Raw genomic sequence first — 12,716 nt, 5'->3', positions numbered from 1 at the left:
TCCATGAACCAGTTCCAACCCCTGATTTACAATGGTGTTTGTTCTTCACTGGTTCCCCTTTTCACGTGGCAACAGGTCACACATCTTGCTGCTGCACACTGGTATTTCATGCAGTAGATATGGGAGTTTATCAAAATTGGATTTGTTTTCGAATTCTTTGTGGATCTGTGTAATCTGAGGGAAATATGTCTCTCTAATATGGTCATACATTTGGCAGGAGGTTAGGAAGTGCAGCTCAGTTTCCACCTCATTTTGTGGGCAGTGAGCACATAGCCTGTCTTCTCTTGAGAGCCATGTCTGCCTACGGCGGCCTTTCTCAATAGCAAGACTATGCTCACTGAGTCTGTACATAGTCAAAGCTTTCCTTCATTTTGGGTCAGTCACAGTGGTCAGGTATTCTGCCGCTGTGTACTCTCTGTTTAGGGCCAAATAACTTTCTAGTTTTCCCATTTTGTTAATTATTTTCAACGTGTCAAGTAATAATATTTTTGTTTTCTCATGATTTGGTTGGGTCTAATTGTGCTGCTGTCCTGGGGCTCTGTGGGGTGTGTTTGTGTTTGTGAACAGAGCCCCAGGACCAGCTCAATTAGGGGACTCTTCACCATGTTCATCTCTCTGTAGGTGATGGCTTTGTTATGGAAGGTTTGGGAATCGCTTCCTTTTAGGTGGTTGTAGAATTTAACGGCTCTTTTCTGGATTTTGATAATTAGTGGGTATCGGCCTAATTCTGCTCTGCATGCATTATTTGGTGTTCTACGTTGTACACGGAGGATATTTTTGCAGAATTCTGCATGCAGAGTCTCGATTTGGTGTTTGTCCCATTTAGTGAAGTCTTGGTTTGTGAGCGGACCCCAGACCTCACAACCATGAAGGGCAATGGGTTCTATAAATGATTCATGTATTTTTAGCCAGATCCTAATCGGTATGTTGAATTCGATGTTGTTTTTGATGGCATGGAAGTTAACCCAGAGTGTTTTCAGGCTCGTAGACTGTAGTTAACCCAGAGTGTTTTCAGGCTCGTAGACTGTAGTTAACCCAGAGTGTTTTCAGGCTCGTAGACTGTAGTTAACCCAGAGTGTTTTCAGGCTCGTAGACTGTAGTTAACCCAGAGTGTTTTCAGGCTCGTAGACTGTAGTTAACCCAGAGTGTTTTCAGGCTCGTAGACTGTAGTTAACCCAGAGTGTTTTCAGGCTCGTAGACTGTAGTTAACCCAGAGTGTTTTCAGGCTCGTAGACTGTAGTTAACCCAGAGTGTTTTCAGGCTCGTAGACTGTAGTTAACCCAGAGTGGTCCTGGTGTGTAGTGTGTTATCACCCTTTCTGGCCAGTCTGTGGCTAAGCTATAGGGGTCTGTGTCAGCGTCTGTTTCTGGTGCTACGGGGGTGATTTGGCTCTCACTGTCCCCTTTGGTAAACAAAGGGCTTAGACCCTAATACACCCCCCCACGGCTCTCAGCGGCTCAGCCACACCGATTTAACCAGGGAGTCCTGTTTTTTGCTGCGTGCATGTCTCACAGAGCTTTGGGGACCCCCCCCCCCCCCCCCCCCTTTTTGTCTGGTCGTGACAGAGAACGGTTTATGGACCGCGGCGCCGTACTTGAGTGGATTAACATGGGGGGGGGGGGGGGGGGGTTTGGTCAGTACCAAGAGGTCGTTCAGCTGTGGTGTTGGTTGGTTTCATGACCACCACAGATGTCTTGTGGGAAATGGATACAGCGTTGGGAGAAGCCACAGAAGGCTGTTTCCTCAGCACCCTACTGGGAGGTGTTCCACATTCTTCTTTACCAAGTCTGCCTGTCCAGAGGTGAGACACGGGGAGTTTCTAGGATTTCATACAAATTAAACTTAACATTTGATTTGACCAATGTTTTGTTTGGTTATTGACATAAACATTGGATTTATTTGGTTTCTATTTATAAAATTTGATTATATTGGCAAATGTACAGGATGAATAGTATTTCAGGAATGTTCATTGAAAGGTTGAACACACACACACACACACACACACACACACAGTGTCTACTGACAAGCCCCCAGACAAGGAGCACGTGGCGTAGAAGGAGCAGACAGAGACATCATGGATTTAGTATAAATGTTTAAAATATTTCATAAGGCATCATAAAAATCTCTCAACGCACACAATGAAAAATACACAATAGAAAAGCTTACTAAAGAACGTGACTCAAATCCACATGAATATTGACAACAACACAAAACATTTACAATGACATTTCTTGTTTAAAAAAAAAAATTATACGATTTTTCACATTTACATATTAAAACGGTTTTGCGTGCAGATTTGGCCAGGTATGAAAGACCCATCTCAACAGTGAGAAGCCTGGTGTATGAAAGACCCATCTCAACAGCGAGAAGCCTGGTGTATGAAAGACCCATCTCAACAGCGAGAAGCCTGGTGTATGAAAGACCCATCTCAACAGTGAGAAGCCTGGTGTATGAAAGACCCATCTCAACAGTGAGAAGCCTGGTGTATGAAAGACCCATCTCAACAGCGAGAAGCCTGGGGTATGAAAGACCCATCTCAACAGTGAGAAGCCTGGTGTATGAAAGACCCATCTCAACAGTGAGAAGCCTGGTGTACAGTAAATGGAAGCATTAGTCCAATACGGTGAATATATGAATGTAAAATCTTAGTGAATGTTACACTCCATAATTAGAACATGTAGTATTCACAGGTAACGTTCTTCACTGCCACCGGTTCCATTTGTCCAGAACACCTTGGCAATACCGGCAGGCAGAACACACATATAGTACTATTATAGCACAGACTACAGTCAATTACTTAAGGTGACATGAATCATTCAGCTCTCTGTCTGTGTGTGTGTGTGTGTGTCACTCAGCTCTCTCTCTCTCTGTGTGTGTGTGTGTGAGTGTGTGTCACTCAGCTCTCTCTCTCTGTGTGTGTGTGTCACTCAGCTCTCTCTCTCTCTCTGTGTGTGTGTGTGTCACTCAGCTCTCTCTCACAGCACAATATACAACATTGACAGGTAACACTGTGGAGCTTGGTCGGTCACGTGTTCCAGTCACCGGTGTCACAACAAAGGCCTTTCGTCAGCCGAAACACTCGTTGACATTTTATCCATCTTAGTCTTTCTCTATGTCTTTAATGTTTAATGCATTAATTACTATTATTACAATCTCTATAACACCAAGAGGGTCTCTAGAGTCGTAGTGTTGTCATGGCGACTGCCTCTGCAGAGGACGAAATCCAAGGCTGCTCAGGAGTGAACTCTCTCAAAAACGACCACACCCTATCCCCTCGTTTCATAGTGCACTACTTTGGACCAGAGCCACATCATCATCTTTGTACCGCTACCCACAAGGCTTCAGCAAAGGGTCTTGAGCGCCCCGGAGGCACAGAGCAGCGTCTGCATGTGGTAAGGGGGCGGAGACACCAGATCCTCCTCCACCGCTTGCTCCGCCCTGAAACTGAACGGCTGGAAGGGAGCCTTCTTCTTCAGGATCTGACCGATGCCCATAGAGGGGAACTTACTGTGCTGGGGGCTGTCTGGCTCAACGCTGCCCCCGGCGGACGGAGGACTGAACGCAGATGACGGGTTGAGGGGACTGAAGGCTGATTTGGGCGGGGAGAAGGCAGAACCTCCCGGGGGGCTGCCGAAGATACTAGGGGGGTTGTCACCCGAGTTAGAGGAGGAGTTTTTTGGCTGGGGGTTGACGATGAGGACGGGGGGGCTGGGGATAGTCGCCTTTTTTAGGTAGGACGAATCAGGGTGGAAGGCTGAGACGTGTCGCGGAGGAGAGAAGGTCCCATTGGTCAGTTTGTACCAGGGTGTGGCCGAGGCGGGGACCACAACGTCGTCGATTGTCTCAGCTTTGGCGAGGGAGTCGTAGGAGTGCATGCCGATTGGAGAAGGAGCCGGGGGGGCGGGGATGTGGTCTGGGCTGGTATTGGCTGCCTGGAGGGTTTCTAGGTGCCTGGTTGGCTGTGACGTGCGGGGGAAGAGGGGGTGGATTTCTAGGTATTCCATGGAGGATGAGGCAACGGTGCCGGACGGGGCGAGAGGAGAGGCACGGTGGAAGTTACCTGTCACCGCTCGCAGCAGACCTGAGAGAGATGAGGAAGAGAGGAAGAGGAGAGAGAGAGAAAAGTGTTACCTTCTGGGCTGACCACACAACGGTGGTCTTTTTACCCTAAAATAAAACCAATCAGTCCATGAGACTGGACCACTCAGGAACACTCAACACCTCTTGGAAAGCCATTCTGGTGTGTCTCTGGCATGAAAATGTGTGTAAATGTCTCACTGAATAATCAAACTATCTTAGGGTTAGATTTTCAGAAGACTGAGGTGGGTTTTCCTCTAACTTGAGGGATGGAGGGGAGGGGTGGAGGAGTTGAGGGATGGAGGGGAGGGATGGAGGGGTGGAGTGGGATAGAGGGGAGGGGTGGAGGAGTTGAGGGGTGGAGTGGAGGGATGGAGTGGAGGGATGGGATGGAGTGGAGGGGAGGGATGGAGTGGAGGGGAGGGGTGGAGGAGGGATGGTGTGGAGGGGATGGGAGGGATGGAGTGGAGGGGATGGGAGGGATGGAGGGGAGGGATGGAGTGGAGGGGATGGGAGGGGTGGAGGAGGGATGGAGGGGAGGTGGATTGGGGGATGGAGGTCCATTGTTGTTGAGAGCAGTCAGTGTCTGTCTGTCTGTCTGTCTGTCTGTCTGCGTGTGTTTCTGTCTGTCTGTCTGTCTGTCTGTCTGCGTGTGTTTCTGTCTGTCTGCCTGTGTGTGTTTCTGTCTGTCTGCGTGTGTTTCTCTCTCTGGTCTCACCATTCCTGTGCTTCTTCTCCTTGCTCGGGCCCTTGCTGACGGCCAGGTAGACAGGAGTCTGTTTAGGAGGGATGGTGACCTTCTCTACGTGTTTCCTCCACTGGGTCTGGAAGTACTCATTCTTCTCTGTCTTCTTCTCCTTCTCCTGGTACACCTTCTCCTGGAGGACAGAGACGTTATTTCAACGTTTATTCAACCTGGTACACCTTCTCCTGGAGGACAGAGACGTTATTTCAACGTTTATTCAACCTTGTACACCTTCTCCTGGAGGACTGAGACGTTATTTCAACGTTTATGCAACCTGGTACACCTTCTCCTGGAGGACTGAGACGTTATTTCAACGTTTATTCAACCTGGTACACCTTCTCCTGGAGGACTGAGACGTTATTTCAACGTTTATGCAACCTGGTACACCTTCTCCTGGAGGACAGAGACGTTATTTCAACGTTTATACAACCTGGTACACCTTCTCCTGGAGAACATCAAGCTTCCTCACTCAACAGAAACAGGAGATCGGCTCCTGCCATATAAGCCGTTCGGGCTCTGACAAGACTTACTTTACATTGTTATTAAAACATTATAATAAACATTATTACAATGTCATTCAAGCCTTATTCTAGAGTTACGCCTACTGCTTTTCGTGCAGAGAATATAATCACAGTAAGCTCCTGTCATTAACAGGTGGTTTCCTTACATTACAGTAAGTTCCTGTCATTAACATGCGGTTTCCTTACATTACAGTAAGTTCCTGTTATTAACAGGTGGTTTCCTTACATTACAGTAAGTTCCTGTCATTAACAGGTGGTTTCCTTACATTACAGTAAGTTCCTGTCATTAACAGGTGGTTTAACAGAGAATATCATTACAGTAAGTTCCTGCTATTAACAGGTGGTTTCCTTACATTACAGTAAGTTCCTGTCATTAACAGGTGGTTTCCTTACATTACAGTAAGTTCCTGCCATTAACAGGTGGTTTCCTTACATTACAGTAAGTTCCTGTCATTAACAGGTGGTTTCCTTACATTACAGTAAGCTCCTGTTATTAACAGGTGGTTTCCTTACATTACAGTAAGTTCCTGTTATTAACAGGTGGTTTAACAGAGAATATAATTACAGTAAGTTCCTGCTATTAACAGGTGGTTTAACAGAGAATATAATTACAGTAAGTTCCTGCTATTAACAGGTGGTTTAACAGAGAATATAATTACAGTAAGTTCCTGTTATTAACAGGTGGTTTAACAGAGAATATAATTACAGTAAGTTCCTGCTATTAACAGGTGGTTTAACAGAGAATATAATTACAGTAAGTTCCTGCTATTAACAGGTGGTTTAACAGAGAATATAATTACAGTAAGTTCCTGTTATTAACAGGTGGTTTAACAGAGAATATAATTACAGTAAGCTCCTGTTATTAACAGGTGGTTTTAACAGGTGGTTTCCTTACATTACAGTAAGTTCCTGCTATTAACAGGTGGTTTAACAGAGAATATAATTAGTAAGTTCCTGTTATTAACAGGTGGTTTAACAGAGAATATAATTACAGTAAGTTCCTGCTATTAACAGGTGGTTTAACAGAGAATATAATTACAGTAAGTTCTTGTTATTAACAGGTGGTTTCCTTACATTACAGTACGTTCCTGTTATTAACAGGTGGTATAACAGAGAATATAATTACAGTAAGTTCCTGCTATTAACAGGTGGTTTAACAGAGAATATAATTACAGTAAGTTCCTGTTATTAACAGGTGGTTTAACAGAGAATATAATTACAGTAAGTTCCTGCTATTAACAGGTGGTTTAACAGAGAATATAATTACAGTAAGTTCCTGCTATTAACAGGTGGTTTAACAGAGAATATAATTACAGTAAGTTCCTGTTATTAACAGGTGGTTTAACAGAGAATATAATTACAGTAAGCTCCTGTTATTAACAGGTGGTTTTAACAGGTGGTTTCCTTACATTACAGTAAGTTCCTGCTATTAACAGGTGGTTTAACAGAGAATATAATTAGTAAGTTCCTGTTATTAACAGGTGGTTTAACAGAGAATATAATTACAGTAAGTTCCTGCTATTAACAGGTGGTTTAACAGAGAATATAATTACAGTAAGTTCTTGTTATTAACAGGTGGTTTCCTTACATTACAGTACGTTCCTGTTATTAACAGGTGGTATAACAGAGAATATAATTACAGTAAGTTCCTGCTATTAACAGGTGGTTTAACAGAGAATATAATTACAGTAAGCTCCTGTTATTAACAGGTGGTTTCCTTAAAGGGAAAAACAGTGTTGTTCTACAGATATTTACAGTCTCAAGCGTTCTGATCTATTTGGTGTTAATTCTGCTGTTCTGTTTTGTTGTGCTTTCGTCTTGTTGCTATGCATGTTGCTAGTGAAGGACCAGTCCTGTTAGTGAAGGACCAGTCCTGTTAGTGAAGGACCAGTCCTGTTAGTGAACCACCATTCCTGTTAGTGAAGGACCAGTCCTGCTGGTGAAGGACCAGTCCTGTTAGTGAAGGACCAGTCCTGTTAGTGAAGGACCAGTCCTGTTAGTGAAGGACCAGTCCTGTTAGTGAATGACCAGTCCTGTTAGTGAAGGACCAGTCCTGTTAGTGAAGGACCAGTCCTGCTAGTGAAGGACCAGTCCTGCTAGTGAAGGACCAGTCCTGTTAGTGAAGAACCAGTCCTGTTAGTGAAGGACCAGTTCTGTTAGTGAAGGACCAGTCCTGTTAGTGAAGGACCAGTCCTGCTAGTGAAGGACCAGTCCTGCTAGTGAAGGACCAGTCCTGTTAGTGATTGTCCAGTCCTGTTAGTGAAGGACCAGTCCTGTTAGTGAAGGACCAGTCCTGTTAGTGAAGAACCAGTCCTGTTAGTGAAGGACCAGTCCTGCTAGTGAAGGACCAGTCCTGCTAGTGAAGGACCAGTCCTGTTAGTGAAGGACCAGTTCTGTTAGTGAAGGACCAGTCCTGTTAGTGAAGGACCAGTCCTGTTAGTGAAGGACCAGTCCTGTTAGTGAAGGACCAGTCCTGTTAGTGAAGGACTAGTCCTGTTAGTGAAGGACCAGTCCTGTTATTATCTTGTCCAGATTTAATTAGCAGCTCTTTGTCATATCTTCCAAAGTATTAGGATGGACAACAAAGGATCGCCTGTACTCCAGGTGTTGTTTACCCTAACCTAGCCTGTACTCCAGGTGTTGTTTACCCTAACCTGGCCTGTACTGCCATGGTGTTGTTTACCCTAACCTAGCCTGTACTGCCATGGTGTTGTTTACCCTAACCTACCCTGTACTCCAGGTGTTGTTTACCCTAACCTGGCCTGTACTGCCATGGTGTTGTTTACCCTAACCTAGCCTGTACTGCCATGGTGTTGTTTACCCTAACCTACCCTGTACTCCAGGTGTTGTTTACCCTAACCTAGCCTGTACTGCCATGGTGTTGTTTACCCTAACCTAGCCTGTACTGCCATGGTGTTGTTTATCCTAACCTACCCTGTACTCCAGGTGTTGTTTACCCTAACCTAGCCTGTACTGCCATGGTGTTGTTTACCCTAACCTAGCCTGTACTGCCATGGTGTTGTTTACTCTAACCTACCCTGTACTCCAGGTGTTGTTTACCCTAACCTAGCCTGTACTCCAGGTGTTGTTTACCCTAACCTAGCCTGTACTGCCATGGTGTTGTTTACCCTAACCTAGCCTGTACTGCCATGGTGTTGTTTACCCTAACCTAGCCTGTACTGCCATGGTGTTGTTTACCCTAACCTAGCCTGTACTGCCATGGTGTTGTTTACCCTAACCTAGCCTGTACTGCCATGGTGTTGTTTACCCTAACCTAGCCTGTACTGCCATGGTGTTGTTTACCCTAACCTAGCCTGTACTCCAGGTGTTGTTTACCCTAACCTAGCCTGTACTGCCATGGTGTTGTTTACCCTAACCTAGCCTGTACTGCCATGGTGTTGTTTACCCTAACCTAGCCTGTACTGCCATGGTGTTGTTTACCCTAACCTAGCCTGTACTGCCATGGTGTTGTTTACCCTAACCTAGCCTGTACTCCAGGTGTTGTTTACCCTAACCTAGCCTGTACTGCCATGGTGTTGTTTACCCTAACCTAGCCTGTACTGCCATGGTGTTGTTTACCCTAACCTAGCCTGTACTCCAGGTGTTGTTTACCCTAACCTAGCCTGTACTGCGATGGTGTTGTTTACCCTAACCTAGCCTGTACTCCAGGTGTTGTTTACCCTAACCTAGCCTGTACTGCCATGGTGTTGTTTACCCTAACCTAGCCTGTACTGCCATGGTGTTGTTTACCCTAACCTAGCCTGTACTGCCATGGTGTTGTTTACCCTAACCTAGCCTGTACTGCCATGGTGTTGTTTACCCTAACCTAGCCTGTACTCCAGGTGTTGTTTACCCTAACCTAGCCTGTACGGCGATGGTGTTGTTTACCCTAACCTAGCCTGTACTTCAGGTGTTGTTTACCCTAACCTAGCCTGTACTCCAGGTGTTGTTTACCCTAACCTAGCCTGTACTGCCATGGTGTTGTTTACCCTAACCTACCCTGTACTCCAGGTGTTGTTTACCCTAACCTAGCCTGTACTCCAGGTGTTGTTTACCCTAACCTAGCCTGTACTCCATGGTGTTGTTTACCCTAACCTAGCCTGTACTGCCATGGTGTTGTTTACCCTAACCTGGCCTGTACTGCCATGGTGTTGTTTACCCTAACCTAGCCTGTACTCCAGGTGTTGTTTACCCTAACCTAGCCTGTACTCCAGGTGTTGTTTACCCTAACCTAGCCTGTACTCCAGGTGTTGTTTACCCTAACCTAGCCTGTACTGCCATGGTGTTGTTTACCCTAGCCTGTACTGCCATGGTGTTGTTTACCCTAACCTAGCCTGTACTCCAGGCGTTGTTTACCCTAACCTAGCCTGTACTGCCATGGTGTTGTTTACCCTAACCTAGCCTGTACTGCCATGGTGTTGTTTACCCTAACCTGGCCTGTACTGCCATGGTGTTGTTTACCCTAACCTAGCTTGTACTCCAGGTGTTGTTTACCCTAACCTAGCCTGTACTCCAGGTGTTGTTTACCCTAACCTAGCCTGTACTGCCATGGTGTTGTTTACCCTAACCTGGCCTGTACTGCCATGGTGTTGTTTACCCTAACCTAGCCTGTACTCCAGGTGTTGTTTACCCTAACGTAGCCTGTACTCCATGGTGTTGTTTACCCTAACCTAGCCTGTACTCCAGGTGTTTTTTACCCTAACCTAGCCTGTACTCCAGGTGTTGTTTACCCTAACCTAGCCTGTACTGCCATGGTGTTGTTTACCCTAACCTAGCCTGTACTGCCATGGTGTTGTTTACCCTAACCTAGCCTGTACTGCCATGGTGTTGTTTACCCTAACCTAGCCTGTACTCCAGGTGTTGTTTACCCTAACCTAGCCTGTACTGCCATGGTGTTGTTTACCCTAACCTAGCCTGTACTCCAGGCGTTGTTTACCCTAACCTAGCCTGTACTGCAATTGTTTTGTTTACCCTAACCTAGCCTGTACTCCAGGTGTTGTTTACCCTAACCTAGCCTGTACTGCCATGGTGTTGTTTACCCTAACCTGGCCTGTACTGCCATGGTGTTGTTTACCCTAACCTAGCATGTACTCCAGGTGTTGTTTACCCTAACCTAGCCTGTACTGCCATGGTGTTGTTTACCCTAACCTAGCCTGTACTGCCATGGTGTTGTTTACCCTAACCTAGCCTGTACTGCCATGGTGTTGTTTACCCTAACCTAGCCTGTACTGCCATGGTGTTGTTTACCCTAACCTAGCCTGTACTCCAGGTGTTGTTTACCCTAACCTAGCCTGTACTGCCATGGTGTTGTTTACCCTAACCTAGCCTGTACTGCCATGGTGTTGTTTACCCTAACCTAGCCTGTACTCCAGGTGTTGTTTACCCTAACCTAGCCTGTACTGCCATGGTGTTGTTTACCCTAACCTAGCCTGTACTCCAGGTGTTGTTTACCCTAAGCTAGCCTGTACTGCCATGGTGTTGTTTACCCTAACCTGGCCTGTACTGCCATGGTGTTGTTTACCCTAACCTAGCCTGTACTCCAGGTGTTGTTTACCCTAACCTAGCCTGTACTGCCATGGTGTTGTTTACCCTAACCTAGCCTGTACTCCAGGCGTTGTTTACCCTAACCTAGCCTGTACTGCCATGGTTTTGTTTACCCTAACCTAGCCTGTACTCCAGGTGTTGTTTACCCTAACCTAGCCTGTACTGCCATGGTGTTGTTTACCCTAACCTGGCCTGTACTGCCATGGTGTTGTTTACCCTAACCTAGCATGTACTCCAGGTGTTGTTTACCCTAACCTAGCCTGTACTGCGATGGTGTTGTTTACCCTAACCTAGCCTGTACTGCGATGGTGTTGTTTACCCTAACCTAGCCTGTACTGCCATGGTGTTGTTTACCCTAACCTAGCCTGTACTGCCATGGTGTTGTTTACCCTAACCTAGCCTGTACTCCAGGCGTTGTTTACCCTAACCGAGCCTGTACTGCCATGGTGTTGTTTACCCTAACCTAGCCTGTACTGCCATGGTGTTGTTTACCCTAACCTAGCCTGTACTCCAGGTGTTGTTTACCCTAACCTAGCCTGTACTGCCATGGTGTTGTTTACCCTAACCTAGCCTGTACTGCCATGGTGTTGTTTACCCTAACCTAGCCTGTACTCCAGGTGTTGTTTACCCTAACCTAGCCTGTACTGCCATGGTGTTGTTTACCCTAACCTAGCCTGTACTCCAGGTGTTGTTTACCCTAACCTAGCCTGTACTGCCATGGTGTTGTTTACCCTAACCTAGCCTGTACTGCCATGGTGTTGTTTACCCTAACCTAGCCTGTACTGCCATGGTGTTGTTTACCCTAACCTAGCCTGTACTCCAGGCGTTGTTTACCCTAACCGAGCCTGTACTGCCATGGTGTTGTTTACCCTAACCTAGCCTGTACTGCCATGGTGTTGTTTACCCTAACCTAGCCTGTACTCCAGGCGTTGTTTACCCTAACCTAGCCTGTACTGCCATGGTGTTGTTTACCCTAACCTAGCCTGTACTCCAGGTGTTGTTTACCCTAACCTAGCCTGTACTCCAGGTGCAGTGTTTCCTAACCTACCCTGTACTCCTTGGAGAGCCTCTTCATCTTGTTGTTGAGCAGGAAGTAGACAGCCAGGGTGTGACAGGCTCTGTTGGTGAGCACAGCACTCAGCACCTCGCTGTGTTTGTAGCCCATCCTTTCTGTCATATGCAGTAATACCATGTGGTTGATCTCCTCAATGTGGATCCTAGAGAGACAGAGAGAGACGTTAGCCATCAGACCTGTGTGTGTGTGTACCTGTTGAGGTAGGGTGCTTCAGTGTTAGCGTTAGCCAGTTGACCTGTGTGTACCTGTTGAGGTAGGGTGCTCCAGTGTTAGCCAGTTGACCTGTGTGTGTACCTGTTGAGGTAGGGTGCTTCAGTGTTAGCCAGTTGACCTGTGTGTGTACCTGTTGAGGTAGGTGCTCCAGTGTTAGCCAGTTGACCTGTGTGTGTACCTGTTGAGGTAGGGTGCTCCAGTGTTAGCCAGTTGACCTGTGTGTGTACCTGTTGAGGTAGGGTGCTCCAGTGTTAGCCAGTTGACCTGTGTGTGTACCTGTTGAGGTAGGTGCTCCAGTGTTAGCCAGTTGACCTGTGTGTGTACCTGTTGAGGTAGGGTGCTCCAGTGTTAGCCAGTTGACCTGTGTGTGTACCTGTTGAGGTAGGGTGCTCCAGTGTTAGCCAGTTGACCTGTGTGTGTACCTGTTGAGGTAGGTGCTCCAGTGTTAGCCAGTTGACCTGTGTGTGTACCTGTTGAGGTAGGTGCTCCAGTGTTAGCCAGTTGACCTGTGTGTGTACCTGTTGAGGTAGGGTGCTCCAGT

The 12,716-nt window shown here is 46.6% G+C and overlaps 1 protein-coding gene across 1 annotated transcript in view; it reads right to left on the bottom strand.

Moving 5' to 3' along the window:
* Positions 1-2,084: 2,084 nt before the first annotated feature.
* The window catches only part of LOC110534818 (hormonally up-regulated neu tumor-associated kinase homolog A-like), a 47,446-nt gene continuing 36,814 nt past the window's right edge, over positions 2,085-12,716 (bottom strand). The window contains exons 8-10 of the mRNA XM_036989438.1: positions 11,936-12,104; positions 4,796-4,955; positions 2,085-4,081 (exon numbers count right to left, since the gene is read on the bottom strand). Of these exons, the coding sequence (XP_036845333.1) occupies positions 3,342-4,081; positions 4,796-4,955; positions 11,936-12,104 (1,069 nt within the window). The 3' untranslated portion in view covers positions 2,085-3,341. The remainder of the gene's footprint in view (positions 4,082-4,795; positions 4,956-11,935; positions 12,105-12,716) is intronic.

Source organism: Oncorhynchus mykiss, chromosome 10, assembly GCF_013265735.2.
Source record: "Oncorhynchus mykiss isolate Arlee chromosome 10, USDA_OmykA_1.1, whole genome shotgun sequence".
Classification (NCBI taxonomy): domain Eukaryota; kingdom Metazoa; phylum Chordata; class Actinopteri; order Salmoniformes; family Salmonidae; genus Oncorhynchus; species Oncorhynchus mykiss.
This window is presented reverse-complemented; position numbering and strand designations above follow the sequence as displayed.